At 37.7% G+C, this 12,523-nt stretch overlaps 1 protein-coding gene across 2 annotated transcripts in view; it reads left to right on the forward strand.

The window, feature by feature from the left end:
* The window catches only part of LOC142104196 (serine/threonine-protein kinase D1-like), a 126,400-nt gene extending 115,906 nt beyond the window's left edge, over positions 1-10,494 (forward strand). For both annotated transcript variants that reach the window (XM_075188723.1, XM_075188724.1), the window contains exons 16-19: positions 719-817; positions 2,323-2,590; positions 2,853-2,938; positions 9,837-10,494. In XM_075188723.1, the coding sequence (XP_075044824.1) occupies positions 719-817; positions 2,323-2,590; positions 2,853-2,938; positions 9,837-10,016 (633 nt within the window). In that variant the 3' untranslated portion in view covers positions 10,017-10,494. The remainder of the gene's footprint in view (positions 1-718; positions 818-2,322; positions 2,591-2,852; positions 2,939-9,836) is intronic.
* Positions 10,495-12,523: the final 2,029 nt, after the last annotated feature.

Genomic DNA, 12,523 nt, shown 5'->3' on the forward strand with positions numbered 1-12,523 from the left:
GCGCAGCTATTACCGTAGTAATGGTAATAATGTGCGGGCCGAGTTGTTGTTGTTGCTAAAGAACATCGCAGCTAATTGAATCTACCCCAAAGACATTTATTTTATAAAAACAAAATATAAAAACGTTGTGTTTTTTTTGTAATAGAATGCTTTGCGATAGTATTATGAATTACCAACAATAAGTATATGGGTAACAATACATAACAGTTAACAAATAATGACAGAAAAAATATGTTTTGATTTTATAGTTTGTGCGTATGTTGTAAATCAGTTTGTGCAAAAATTAATTAAGGTCCTAGTGGGGCAAACAGCATTGCCCTTTCATTCTTCTCAACACTGCACCAACAGTGCCTCAGTATTTCACCCTAAGGGAATTATGTACTCCACCATAATATTAGTGGTTTATTTTTTAGAGATTTTTCCCAAGAGCAAAATGCACCTATTAAGCTCATATGATCACTCTAACAGTATGTACTCAAGACACATGTTCCTACAACACTTCACTTGCTTTCACTTTTAAAATTGCTGCATTATGGAATCTGTAAACAAATGACTAAAAGCAAGTTGTATAGATATAAGGAACATTTATTTAAACAACTTGTCTAAATTAAACCTAATTTTTTAATGACTTATGAAATTATATACAAAATGTTTGCAATGGAGGAAAAATTTACATTGATTCAAGAATAATTTATAAATGTCGATTTTTTTACTCTAGATATTGATGGCACTGCGGCACCTTCATTCTAAGAATATTGTTCACTGTGATCTCAAACCAGAAAATGTCCTCTTGGCAACTGAAGATCCATTCCCACAAGTAAGACCCAGGCCAAGTAATAAGGTTATATCTTCCCTATGGGGAGGACCTTCATTACTGTCCCATCTGACAAACTGAAAACCTGGTGTTATTAGTATAAAAATATGCTGTGACATCAGCTACATCTGTACTCACTCAGTAACAAATTCAAAAGTATGCCAACATTTGTTCCTGGATCTGTGCTCTGTAAACAGTGTTATTTCATATACTAATGGCTTTAATTCAGGGCCATATTATGTCTATGAATCAGCTACTGGAGAAAGAATGAAAAAAAGCTTATGTCACTTATATAGTGGGCCAGATGTGGTAAAGATTTGTAGGGATGTTTTCTTTTAGCAAGATGAATACACTTTGAACAACACAGGTATTGCACACATTGAAAGCATGGGTGAATTGTGAACAATGGATGGCAGGAAGTGTATGTACTTATATAAGATGAGGAAAAATTAACTTTGTAATGTCACTGGGACTTCTCAGAAATATTGCAGAGTGTAATATACTTATGGTGTAGTTATAGATCCATGCATTTGGTGTATGCAGTGAGAATAGGCTGAGAATTTGTAGAAAAGTCTGATTTATGTACTAAGTGTAAGAAGAAACAAATAGCAAAATAGAGTGTTATTTTTTTGTAATGAAGTGAAGATTATGCACTCACCTTAAATGTTTTATCATATGAGACATAAAGTATGTATAAAATCACTATTGCCATTTCATTGCTGGTAGCAGTCCCATGAAAATCAGCATCTGAAGTAACTGCAATAAACTCCTCAGGTGGACATCGCCTTATTAAAAAATATACTATAAAGCAATTGATTGATATTGGTGTCCTGACAATGTGGTAATTAAAGCACAAAACACATTATAATTGTATCCTTAAATGGATGCTTTCAAATAGTTTTATTTAAATTCACCTGAATAGTTTATTGTTACCAATGCAGATGAGGATTCTAACAGACTATAGAAAGTGTGCAGAATAAATTGCACAAAAGCATGTATTTTTTTTATTAAAACTAATTGTTTTTTTTCACTTGAAACCTAAGGAGAGTGCACAATTGTTGCTACATTAGACAAATTTCAACCATGTAACAAAACATTCAAGCATATAAAAATTACACTATTTAATTGAAGGCATAAATAAGATTAAACCGAGCAGTATTTTAAAAACAAATTGTAAAACCTGGATGTGATCTTAGACTTTGAGATAATACACTTTGAAGTGATATTTTTTCCTGTTTGACTTTGTAGAGGACCAGCTGTGCCTACAAACCTGCATTTTTACAGAGAAAGTTCTAAAATGCGTAATGTTGATGTGCTTTTGATGTACCCTTTATAATGTGCAAGATTATCAATTAGGTGCATTTACACAATTAGAAATGTATTGCACGGCCTTATATTTTATGGCTTGTAAATAACCTTTTTAATATTTAACTTTTTTTTTTTTTTACTTTAAAAGTTTATATCACTGGTGTCTTTTAATTTTTCCTTTTTATTTTCTTTCAACTAAGGTAAAACTTTGTGATTTCGGCTTTGCTCGCATCATTGGTGAAAAGTCTTTCAGGAGGTCAGTTGTTGGGACTCCTGCATACTTAGCTCCTGAAGTTCTGAGGAACAGTGGCTACAATCGCTCCTTGGACATGTGGTCAGTCGGTGTAATCCTCTATGTCAGCCTTAGTGGTACCTTTCCCTTTAATGAGGATGAAGATATCAATGATCAGATTCGGAATGCAGCTTTTATGTATCCAAAGAACCCATGGAATGAGATTTCAAATGATGGTGAGAAACCCATTTGTATACTTGGAGACTTAGATATACAAGTCTACATAGCACATAATAAATAACAAATGAAATATTACCTTTCATTAGTCTTACTTGCACTGGCAAAGAAAACTTTAATATTTACCATGGATTATACCACAACTGTGCTACTTGAACCCTGTTCCAAAATATATATTTATGTTCATTGTACAATTAATGCAATGATATAATATAAAAAATTAACACTGTGCTAATTACTTTTGATGTATTTGTTCCCTAGCAATTGCTCTTATTAACAGTTTGCTACAAGTGCAAATCAGAAGAAGATTCAGCGTTGACAAGGCTCTAAGTCACCCATGGATGCAGGTATTTGTCTACTTCTGCTACTTTGTCACCATTGTGTATAAATGGATCTGAAACATTTTTTTTTGTTTTCCATAGGTACTGCACTAGGAATAAAAATGTAATATATTTAAAGCTAGGTTAAGCGTGTGCATTTGCACCAAGTTAACAAACATTAATAAGACAATACTGGGTAATACATACAGACAGAGAGGTAAGAGAACCCTGCTCGAAAGCTTACAATCTATAGAACAATGGGAGTTAGAAACACAAGGGCATGTGCTACATCATATTGCACAATGGACCAGCCAGACTGCAAAGGTAAAAGTACTGAGTGGGCTATGTGTGTTGCAATGTTGGTCAGAAGGTGGTTGTCTTGCGTTAGCAGTGTCGAGGATGGTAATAGGGTAATCTAGGGAAATTAAGATGATGGTTGAGGAATATCATAACCTTGTCTGAAGAGGTGGGTTTTCAGTGAACGCTTGAAGGTTTGAAGACTAGAGGAAAGTCTTACTGTGCGTGGGAGGGAATTCCACAAAGTAGGTGCAGCCCGGAAAAAATCCTGTAACCGAGAATGGGAGGATGTGATGAGAGTGGAGGAGAGACATAGATCTTGTGCAGAATGGAGGTGTCGAGTAGGGAGATATTTCGAGACAAGTGAGGAAATGTATGTCGGTGCAATTTTGTTGATGGCCTTGTATGTTAGTAGAAGAATTTTATATTGGATTCGTTGAAATACAGGCAGCCAATGTAGAGATTGACAGAGTGGCTCAGCAGAGGAATAACGGATTGTAAGGAAAATCAGTCTATCCGCTGCGTGCAAAATAGATTAAGGAGGGAATTGCAATAGTCGATGCGGGAGATGATGAGTGCATGAATTAATGTTTTTGCGGTGTCTTGTGTCAGATATGTGCGTATTCTGGAAATGTTCTTTAGGTGTATGTAACATGATTTAGATATAGAGTTGATGTGGGGAATAAACGACAGTTGTGAGTCAAGGATTACACCTAGGCAACGAGCTTGCGGGGTGGGATTTATGGTCATGTTATCGACAGAAATAGAAATGTCAGTCAGGAAGCTTCTGTTTTTGGGTGGGAATATTATTAATTCAGTTTTTGAAAGATTGAGTTTGAGTTGGCGAGAAGACATCCAAGATGAAATAGCAGAAAGACAGTCAGTAACGCGAGACAACACAGATGGTGAAAGATCAGGAGAGGATAGATAAATTTGTGTATCATCCGCATAGAGATGATACTGAAATCCAAAGGAGCTTATTAGTTTTCCAAGAGAAGTGGTGTAGATAGAGAATAGCAGAGGACCTAGGACTGAGCCTAGTGGAACTCCAACTGATAAAGGAAGCGGAGCAGAGGTGGATCCAGAGAAAATTAACACTGAAAGAGCGATTAGATAGGTAGGATGAGAACCAGGATAGGACAGTGCCTTCAAGACCTAGGGATTGTAGCATTTGTATGAGGAGAGAGTGGTCAACAGTGTCAAATGCAGCAGAGAGAACCAGGAGAATTAGAAGAGAGTATTGGTTATTATTTTTTGCTGTGATCAAATCATTGACAACTTTGGTCAGCGCAGTCTCTGTGGAGTGTTGAGAGCGAAAGCCTGACTGAAGAGGATCCAATAGATTGTTTGCTGTAAGAAAGTGTGTAAGGCGTGTGTAGGCAATTCTCTCGAGAAGCTTGGAGGGGCATGGGAGCTGGGAGATGAGGCGGTAATTTATGAGAGAGTTAGGGTCAGAATTCTGTTTTTTTAAAATGGGAGTAATCCCTGCATGCTTGAATACAGATGGAAAAATACCAGTAGAAAGAGATAGATTACAGATTTTAGTTAGAGGGGGAATGAGCACAGGAGACAGGGACATACCCATTTGTGAGGGAATGGGATCAAGAGGACAGGAGGTAGAGTAGGAAGATGAGAAGAGAGTTGTAACTTCCTCTTCATTTGTGGGATCAAATGAAGAGAGACTTTCAGAGGGTGCTACAAAGGAATTGAGCAGATTGCTTGTCAAGGGAGATACCATTTCAAGCCTGATCTTATCAATTTTGTCCTTGAAATAGGAAGCAAGATCCTGTGCACTGATGTTAGTTGGAGGATTTGGGGCAGGAGGATTCAGAAGAGAGTTAAATGTGTTAAAGAGGCGTTTGGGGTTAGAAGCCTGAGCATAGATGAGAGATCGGTAGTATGCTTGTTTAGCAGTGTCCAGAGCATTTCTGTAGGAGTGGTAGATATCAGTATATGTGATGAAATCATTAGATGCACAAGATTTACGCCAGTCACGTTCTGTTTTACGAGATAGTTTTTGTAGAGCTCGTGTTACTGTAGTGTGCCACGGTTGGCAACGTACGCGAAGTATGTAGTGTCGCTGAAGCCACTTGATCCAAGGCAGTTGCTAGGGTTTGATGAAAATGGGGTACTGCCCGATCAGGGGAGGAGAATGTAGAAATTGGGGAGAGAAGGTGTTGGAGAAAGGTGGAAAACTGTTGAAAATAAATAGCATTGATATTCCTGCGGGTACGAGGAGGCTTGGAATAGTTTGACACCAGGGAGGGTAAAGAACTGGGGGTGAGCGCGTAGCTAATAAGGTGATGATCCGAGAGGGGAAAAGGAGTGTTAAGGAAATTAGAAACTGAGCATAGTCTAGAGAAAACAAGATCAAGACAGTGGCCATCCTGATGAGTAGCAGATTCAATCCACTGGGAGAGGTCAAGTGAGGAGGTTAGAGAGAGTAGTTTGGAAGCAGCATTGGAACATGGATTAGAAATAGGGATGTTGAAATCACCAATGATGATGGTGGGGATATCAGTAGATAAGAAGTGAGGGAGCCATGCAGAGAAGTGTTCAAGAAATTGTTGGTGTGGACCAGGGGGGCGATAGATGACAGCAACACGCATAGAGAATGGGTTAAAAATCCTAACAGCATGTACTTCAAAAGATGTGAATGTGAGTGATGGGACACTTGGTAGAACTGCGAATGTGCACTGAGGGAAGAGAAGTAGTCCAAACCCCCTCCTTGTCTGCCTCCTGGTTTGGGGGTGTGGGTGAAATGGAGACCACCATGTGAAAGGGCTGCAGGTGAGGCAGTGTCTGAATGCGTGAGCCATGTTTCTGTTATTGCTAGAAGGTTGAGGTTGTATGAGAGGAAGAGATCATGTATGGAGGTAAGTTTGTTACAAACAGAGCGTGCATTCCAAAGGGCACATTTAAAGGACTTTGGAAGAGAGGGGAGACATGTGATGTGTTTGAGGTTTGACAGATTTCTGTAGTGTTTAGATATATGTGAGGGGGACCTGGATTAGGTGATATATCACCAGCTAATAGAAGCAGGAAGGAAGAAAGGTAGGAAAGATGATTGTAAGATGTGTGTCTTCTTAGTTTCTGGCAGCAGGGTGAGGCTGTTAAAGTTATTGAATTTAAATAGCAAAAGAGTTCATGAGTGTTCACTAGAGGTGAGTGAAGTAATGAAGGGGCAATGTGGACAAAGGTGTGTATTGCAGGATGAGTAAGGGATGATATAGTCCTAGAGATAATGCCATGAAAAGAGATAAAGAAAAATATTTTGGCAAGCATTGGGACTATGAGTCAAATAGCAAAATGAGGAATTAAAGGAATTGCCTAATTGCAATGTCCAGTGTAATCAGATAAGTAGTGCAGAGCTAGGCTGCAGCAAATGTAGTGTATTCCTGGATGTCTGGATAGTATAAAGTAATGATGTGGGGGAGTGGGTGGAAGTGTTGAATGGAGAGTAATAAAGAGCAGGCAATTGAGTAGCTGAGATTTTGCAGACTCATGAGAGAGGAGATTGGTTGAAAGACTGTATAATTTCTTCCTACTTGTAAAGGGAGACAAAGCTTAAATAGAATTGAAGTACAGTGCTGAGATAGGGGACTGAAATAACTGTAGCATGGGTAGGGAGTCGTTGAGCAAGTAGTACAGCAGTCTGATTAAACAGAGTGGATTTTGCATTGAAAACAAACTGATAAATAAAACAAACTTTCATGAGATGAGAGGAAAATGAGATCAGAGTCCAAAACCGTCCTCATGTTGCATGTAGCTTGTAGTCAGGGTGAGTTGAAAACATCAGAGGTAGAATATGGAGTTTCAGGTGAATACTGACAGTTGTCCTTGTGAAGCTGTGTTAATAGGCAGAATGTTCTTCTCCTGTTTCCTCCAGTGTAACTCCGGTATAACTCCGAATTATGCTGTTTAAATTTTTTGTTTCACACTTGTATCTATACACACTTAGAGCTATACACACTAACTAAGCAGCCATCACTGGCTTTGCAGCCATTCTACTATGAATATATCTGGTTAACAGATACATGTGATCAGAGTTCTTCAATCAAGCCCTCAATAACCCCCATCCCCCAACAAACCTTAGCAGTAAAATGTTTAAACAAACAAACAGTAAAAGGACAACTTGCAATAAGGCTGTAGTAATTACCATTAGAAATAAAACTGCATTTTCTTAATTCGGATCAGACTGATGCAAAAGGCAATAAGGCTGTAGGAATTACATCAACCACCCCCTGCATGGCCACCAAACTGCCTATGTGGTACAGTGGACAGTGGCCTTAGATATCTCCGTATGTACAACAAAAAAGGGCTACACTTAGACCACACCTAAACTAAAGAGTAGAAGTAGACCCTTCCAGGATTTAGGGGTATGTTTACTAAACTGCGGGTTTGAAAGAGTAGAGATGTTGCCTATAGCAACCAATCAAATTCTAGTCAACATTAATTTATTACATTGTACAAAATGACAGCTAGAATCTGATTGGTTGCTATTGTCAACATTTACACTTTTTCAAACCCGCAGTCAAGTAAATATACCTCCTTAGACTTTTAGCACCACTCATAATTTTGTAGAGTACTCTAATATTAAGCAGGGGTAAAACTAAAAATCTGCCTTGTGCAGTTTTTAAGCCATACACCAGGAAATGACCATAGGGCATTAAATTGTAAAGAAATGTCAGTCGTCAATTTATAAGTCAAAGCAATGTAGAGCATGAATAAAGTCCTGCATTGGGTGGAACTGTCGTCATAATCTAGCATAGGTAACAGCTAGCAAATTTGTGGGGCTGAGTGATGCTAAGGGCATTGCAATGAGATAGGTGGATACCATACACTGGTTTCCATCAGTGTAAAAAAGCTAGTATTCATCCAAGTATTTATATGTTTAGCTTGTGAGCAGCGCAACTGGCAGACAGTTTTGAGTATGAGAGGATTTCTAGGGTCAGTTCCAGAAGACTAGCAAAAGCAGATAGGGTAAAAATACAGCTATATAATCAGACATCACTTTTGAGTAAAATGCTTGAAGGATATAGTAGAAGGTGCTATTTATACAAACATTATAGTAAATAAACTGATAATATAGTCAGCATGGTTTTATAAAGGACTGGTTAGATTCTGTAGGATGGTAAATACTAAACTGTATATTAATCTTAAATTTAGTTAATGTAATAAATTTGGATTTGGTTAAAGCTGTAGGTCCAACATTACAGATTCATGTATAACATTAGAATACTAGAACTAGCGGGTAGAGGAGTGATTGATAAATAGGAAGGCAGATGGTTATCATAAAAAAGAATGTAACCTGATGGGACATCACCTTCCTTTTCAATCCTTTTAATAATTACCTTGTAGATGATATAGAAAATAAGTTGTCCACAGCACTAAACTATGCAACGTTATCACCTAAAAAAATCTCTTTACAGAAAGATATGAATAAAATGTTAACTAATCAGTAAGGGTCATTTACAAAACATGAAAACTACATAACCATAATGCTTCTTTATGTGCACAAGTGCATCTACATGTCTGCCTAGCACATTTTGAGGTTTACTTCTACTTCACAGTCCTTGGAACTAGGCCTGAAAATCAGTCTCTGATGTGATTTATGGATTTGGGGATACATGTGAAAATGTGCATTGAAGAAAGGGTGAAATGTCAATTCAAAGTCAAACCTGCTAATACTGTATTGTAGGACCACCTCCTTTATTCCGTTAAACACTTAAAATGTTTCTCCTAAAATACATCTTGGTTTAGCTTAATTTATTGCTAAATTAATTATTAGAGTAAGGAGACATTAGGGCTGTATTTATTGCATGTGTGTTTTTTGTGTTTTAAGTTTTTTGGTACTATGCTTTAAGCTGCCTTAAATTGTGCTTCCCTGCAAGGAATACAACTATATTTTTGCTCTTCCTAGAACTTTATCTCATTTAAATAAACTTATCCTGCAAAGCAAAATTTCTAAATTGCATGTTGGTGCATAAGAAAGTGCACTCATGCATCTAATCAATACTTAGCAAACAAAATTCTCTGATACTATTAACTTCTCCAAACTCTAAATTGCACCCCTGCTGATGCTACTATCTTAACCCATAAAACCATACTCTTCCCTGTAAATTAGGTGCAATTGCACAAGTTTGTGCATGACATAACAAAAAACCATTTGCATTGCACTTTTGAGGTTTGCAAATAGCCCCCTAGTATAAGTAAAGTAATAGGAAACATTCTGCAACCACGAGGGCTAACAGGTTAATTCACAGTTCTGTTCACTAACCACTTCCTCTCTCAATGGTGACCCCATCAACAGCTTGGTTTCTGTGGTTAATAACTGTGGCTCCTATACAAGTGCTGCCCATCGCCGCACTCTCAGAAAGTTAAGAAAAGATTGCTCCTCATCATTCTAGCCAATTATTATATGTTCATTAGACACACATTACATGTCTTTCCACAGACATCACTCCTCTGTCAGTTCCTCTGAAGCATGCCAGTCATTGTAGTCTGCAGGTGAATTAATGTGATAGCATTTTTTCTGATGTCAGGTTCTATATAGTCTCCTAGCATTAGATAGATTTACTAAGACATTTGAAGTATTACTCTGCTTAACTATTATTTTTCACTTTAGGACTTTCAGACTTGGCTGGACCTCCGAGAGTTAGAGACAAGAGTTGGACAACGATACATCACCCACGAGAGTGATGACGCACGTTGGCAGAGATTTGCAGAGGAATGTGGCATTGAATACCCTCAGCACTTTGTCATGGGACCTCAGTATGATGAAACTGAGGAAGAAGATGAAGAATAAAAGTTTATATAACTTTATAAATGGAGACTGCTATTTGGCTGTGCCAAATACATTTCACCATAGGAAATATATTAAGAACTTGGTAAAGCACAATTTTGTATCTCTCCCAGGCTCAGTCCAGTCCCATGAAGCTTCTATAGACACTGAGCCATAGTGGAAAGCAAGCATATGCAACTGATATTTGTGCAGTAACAAGATAAATAAGTGTTCATATGTTTATATGTGATATTTTGATATATCTTTTATGGCAAAGAGCATATGAAATTTCAGTTTTCAATCTTAATATCTGCCTCTCTTTGTAGGAATACAATGTATGTATTCATGACAACTGATTTAAAAGTGTGTACCCAAGAAATCATCTGTTTTTATCCGTATTCACATTTTACTTGGCCTGTTCTACTTATCTTCCATGTTTTATTTTTCATAAAAAAATATATATTTTGTGATTATACTCATGAACAAGAGATTATTTATCTTACAGTTGTGTAATGTCTTTTGTGACTTAATGTTAAATATCTTGTTGCACATTATTATAAACTGCAAGTCTTAAGTGGGAAACAGAAGGCAAGGTCAGTGTGGGGCCAGGTTTAGTAACACTGAGGCAGATGTAGCACCAAATTAAAGAGAATAGTTCAAAGCAAATGGCAGGGCAGGTACATAATAGGCAAAATTGTGAATCAAACAGAGTCAAAACACCAATGAATTACAAGTAATTGCGTAATAGACCCATATTAAGACCCCATGTGGCCCAAGACAAGATACTCCTGGTCTTCTAAAATATGTTTCCCATGGAATTCACTGGCACATAACCACCATACTACTCTATTTACTTACACTACTTAACATATACATGCCATGGTTCAGTATCATTCACACAGATGCAGCAGCAAATCAGTATTCAGGAGAATATTAAATAGTCAAGGCGAGCAGATTGGAAAAATCGGAAGTTAGACAGGATCAAAACACCAGAGAACCCCAATTCATCCAGCGCTCCCAAGAAACAAAAAGAACTTACAGGCACTTCACTACATGCGCCATAGACTCCTATATAAGACTGAATGCATTCATAAGCGTGCCTGACAAACATTTATGGCCACACAGGCGCACAAGGCCCGAAATTTGGAGAATGCACTACTGTTCATGGCACCTCTTTTACAGAGATGCATAACTAGTGGACATAAGTACCACAATTAAATACAAATATATTCTAAAAATGCCTGACACCAAATGCCACTGTTAAATCCATCAAACAAACATTTTTTTTTTGTTTTGTTAACACAGATAATTAAACCGTTTTTTATATTCTCATAGCTCTTACTACATAGTTATACAGTAGTGCATAGTACTATATAACTATATAGTTATATAGTAGTAAACAATGCATGATTGTAATATTAGGGGCACTACCTCTGAACAACATTTTGTGGCTGATTTATGGGGCGTGCAAGTGTAAGTTCAATACAGTAGCGGTGTGCACATGTAACTAGCACACTCCATGGATATGCGGCCTATTGCAGGTCCCTAAAAGCTGGTGTAAAGGCACATGCTGATGATGATCACATATCTTTACTTATAAAAATACAATAATCGTTTATATATTTTATTTTAACTGGCACGTCCTTCCTATAACCTTTGCTAAATACTGCTAAAGCAGTGGGAAGCTTGGACTTCCCCTTGGTAAAGCAGAAGTCAGCACCAGGGTGGCCTGGTAACAATGTAATAGGAAGCTGCCATAATTTGAAACGAACCCAGTCATGGCAGGAATGAGGATGAAAATCATAGAAGTGAATCATACGTTTTGCTGAGTTGAATAGTTGTGGAGCATACTCCGTAGTAGGTAGTAGGTGGATGCAGTTGTCATGCCTAAAGTTTGTGTAGGACCATATGTATTGTCCAACCCATAACCACTACTTTGGGAGGGAAAGTCCTTAAGTTGTTAAGCATTAATAGCAGGATGATAAGTATCTGGATAACATCCTTTTATTATGTCTGAGTCAGAATGTTTTCCATCAGTTTCTTCACCCTCATAAGTGGGCACTCTTTAATAGTGTTTTAAGCTGGTGCAATATATGCAAAGATTGCCATTTCTTCTCCGATTCCACTTTTGAATGGTCAATGCTACTTGGGTACTACCAATCTGCTTTGAGTCCTCTGTAAGCGTAGGCTTGTTTGAGCAGTGTCTGGCAAGATGCGAATGAGTGGTCATTATGAGAGTAAAATACTGGTCCCTCCATTTTTCTGAGGGATACTGCCATTCTGTTAAACGAGAATCGCTTTGTAGTAGGCTATAAATTCAATCAAGTCTTATGATTTTCATTCAAGCCAGCTCATCATTAATGCAATCATTCAACTCCCTTTTGAACTAGTGGCATCGAGACATGGTGTTTAATTTGGTAGCATCAACAGAAATCAATAGTGTCATCAAAGAAATTCTATAATAAACGGCCGCTGGCCCTCAATCAGGTTTGACACTGCTGCCACACCAGTAGCACGTCTGTGTGAGTCAT

This window comes from Mixophyes fleayi, chromosome 10 (genome assembly GCF_038048845.1).
Source record: "Mixophyes fleayi isolate aMixFle1 chromosome 10, aMixFle1.hap1, whole genome shotgun sequence".
NCBI lineage: Eukaryota > Metazoa > Chordata > Amphibia > Anura > Limnodynastidae > Mixophyes > Mixophyes fleayi.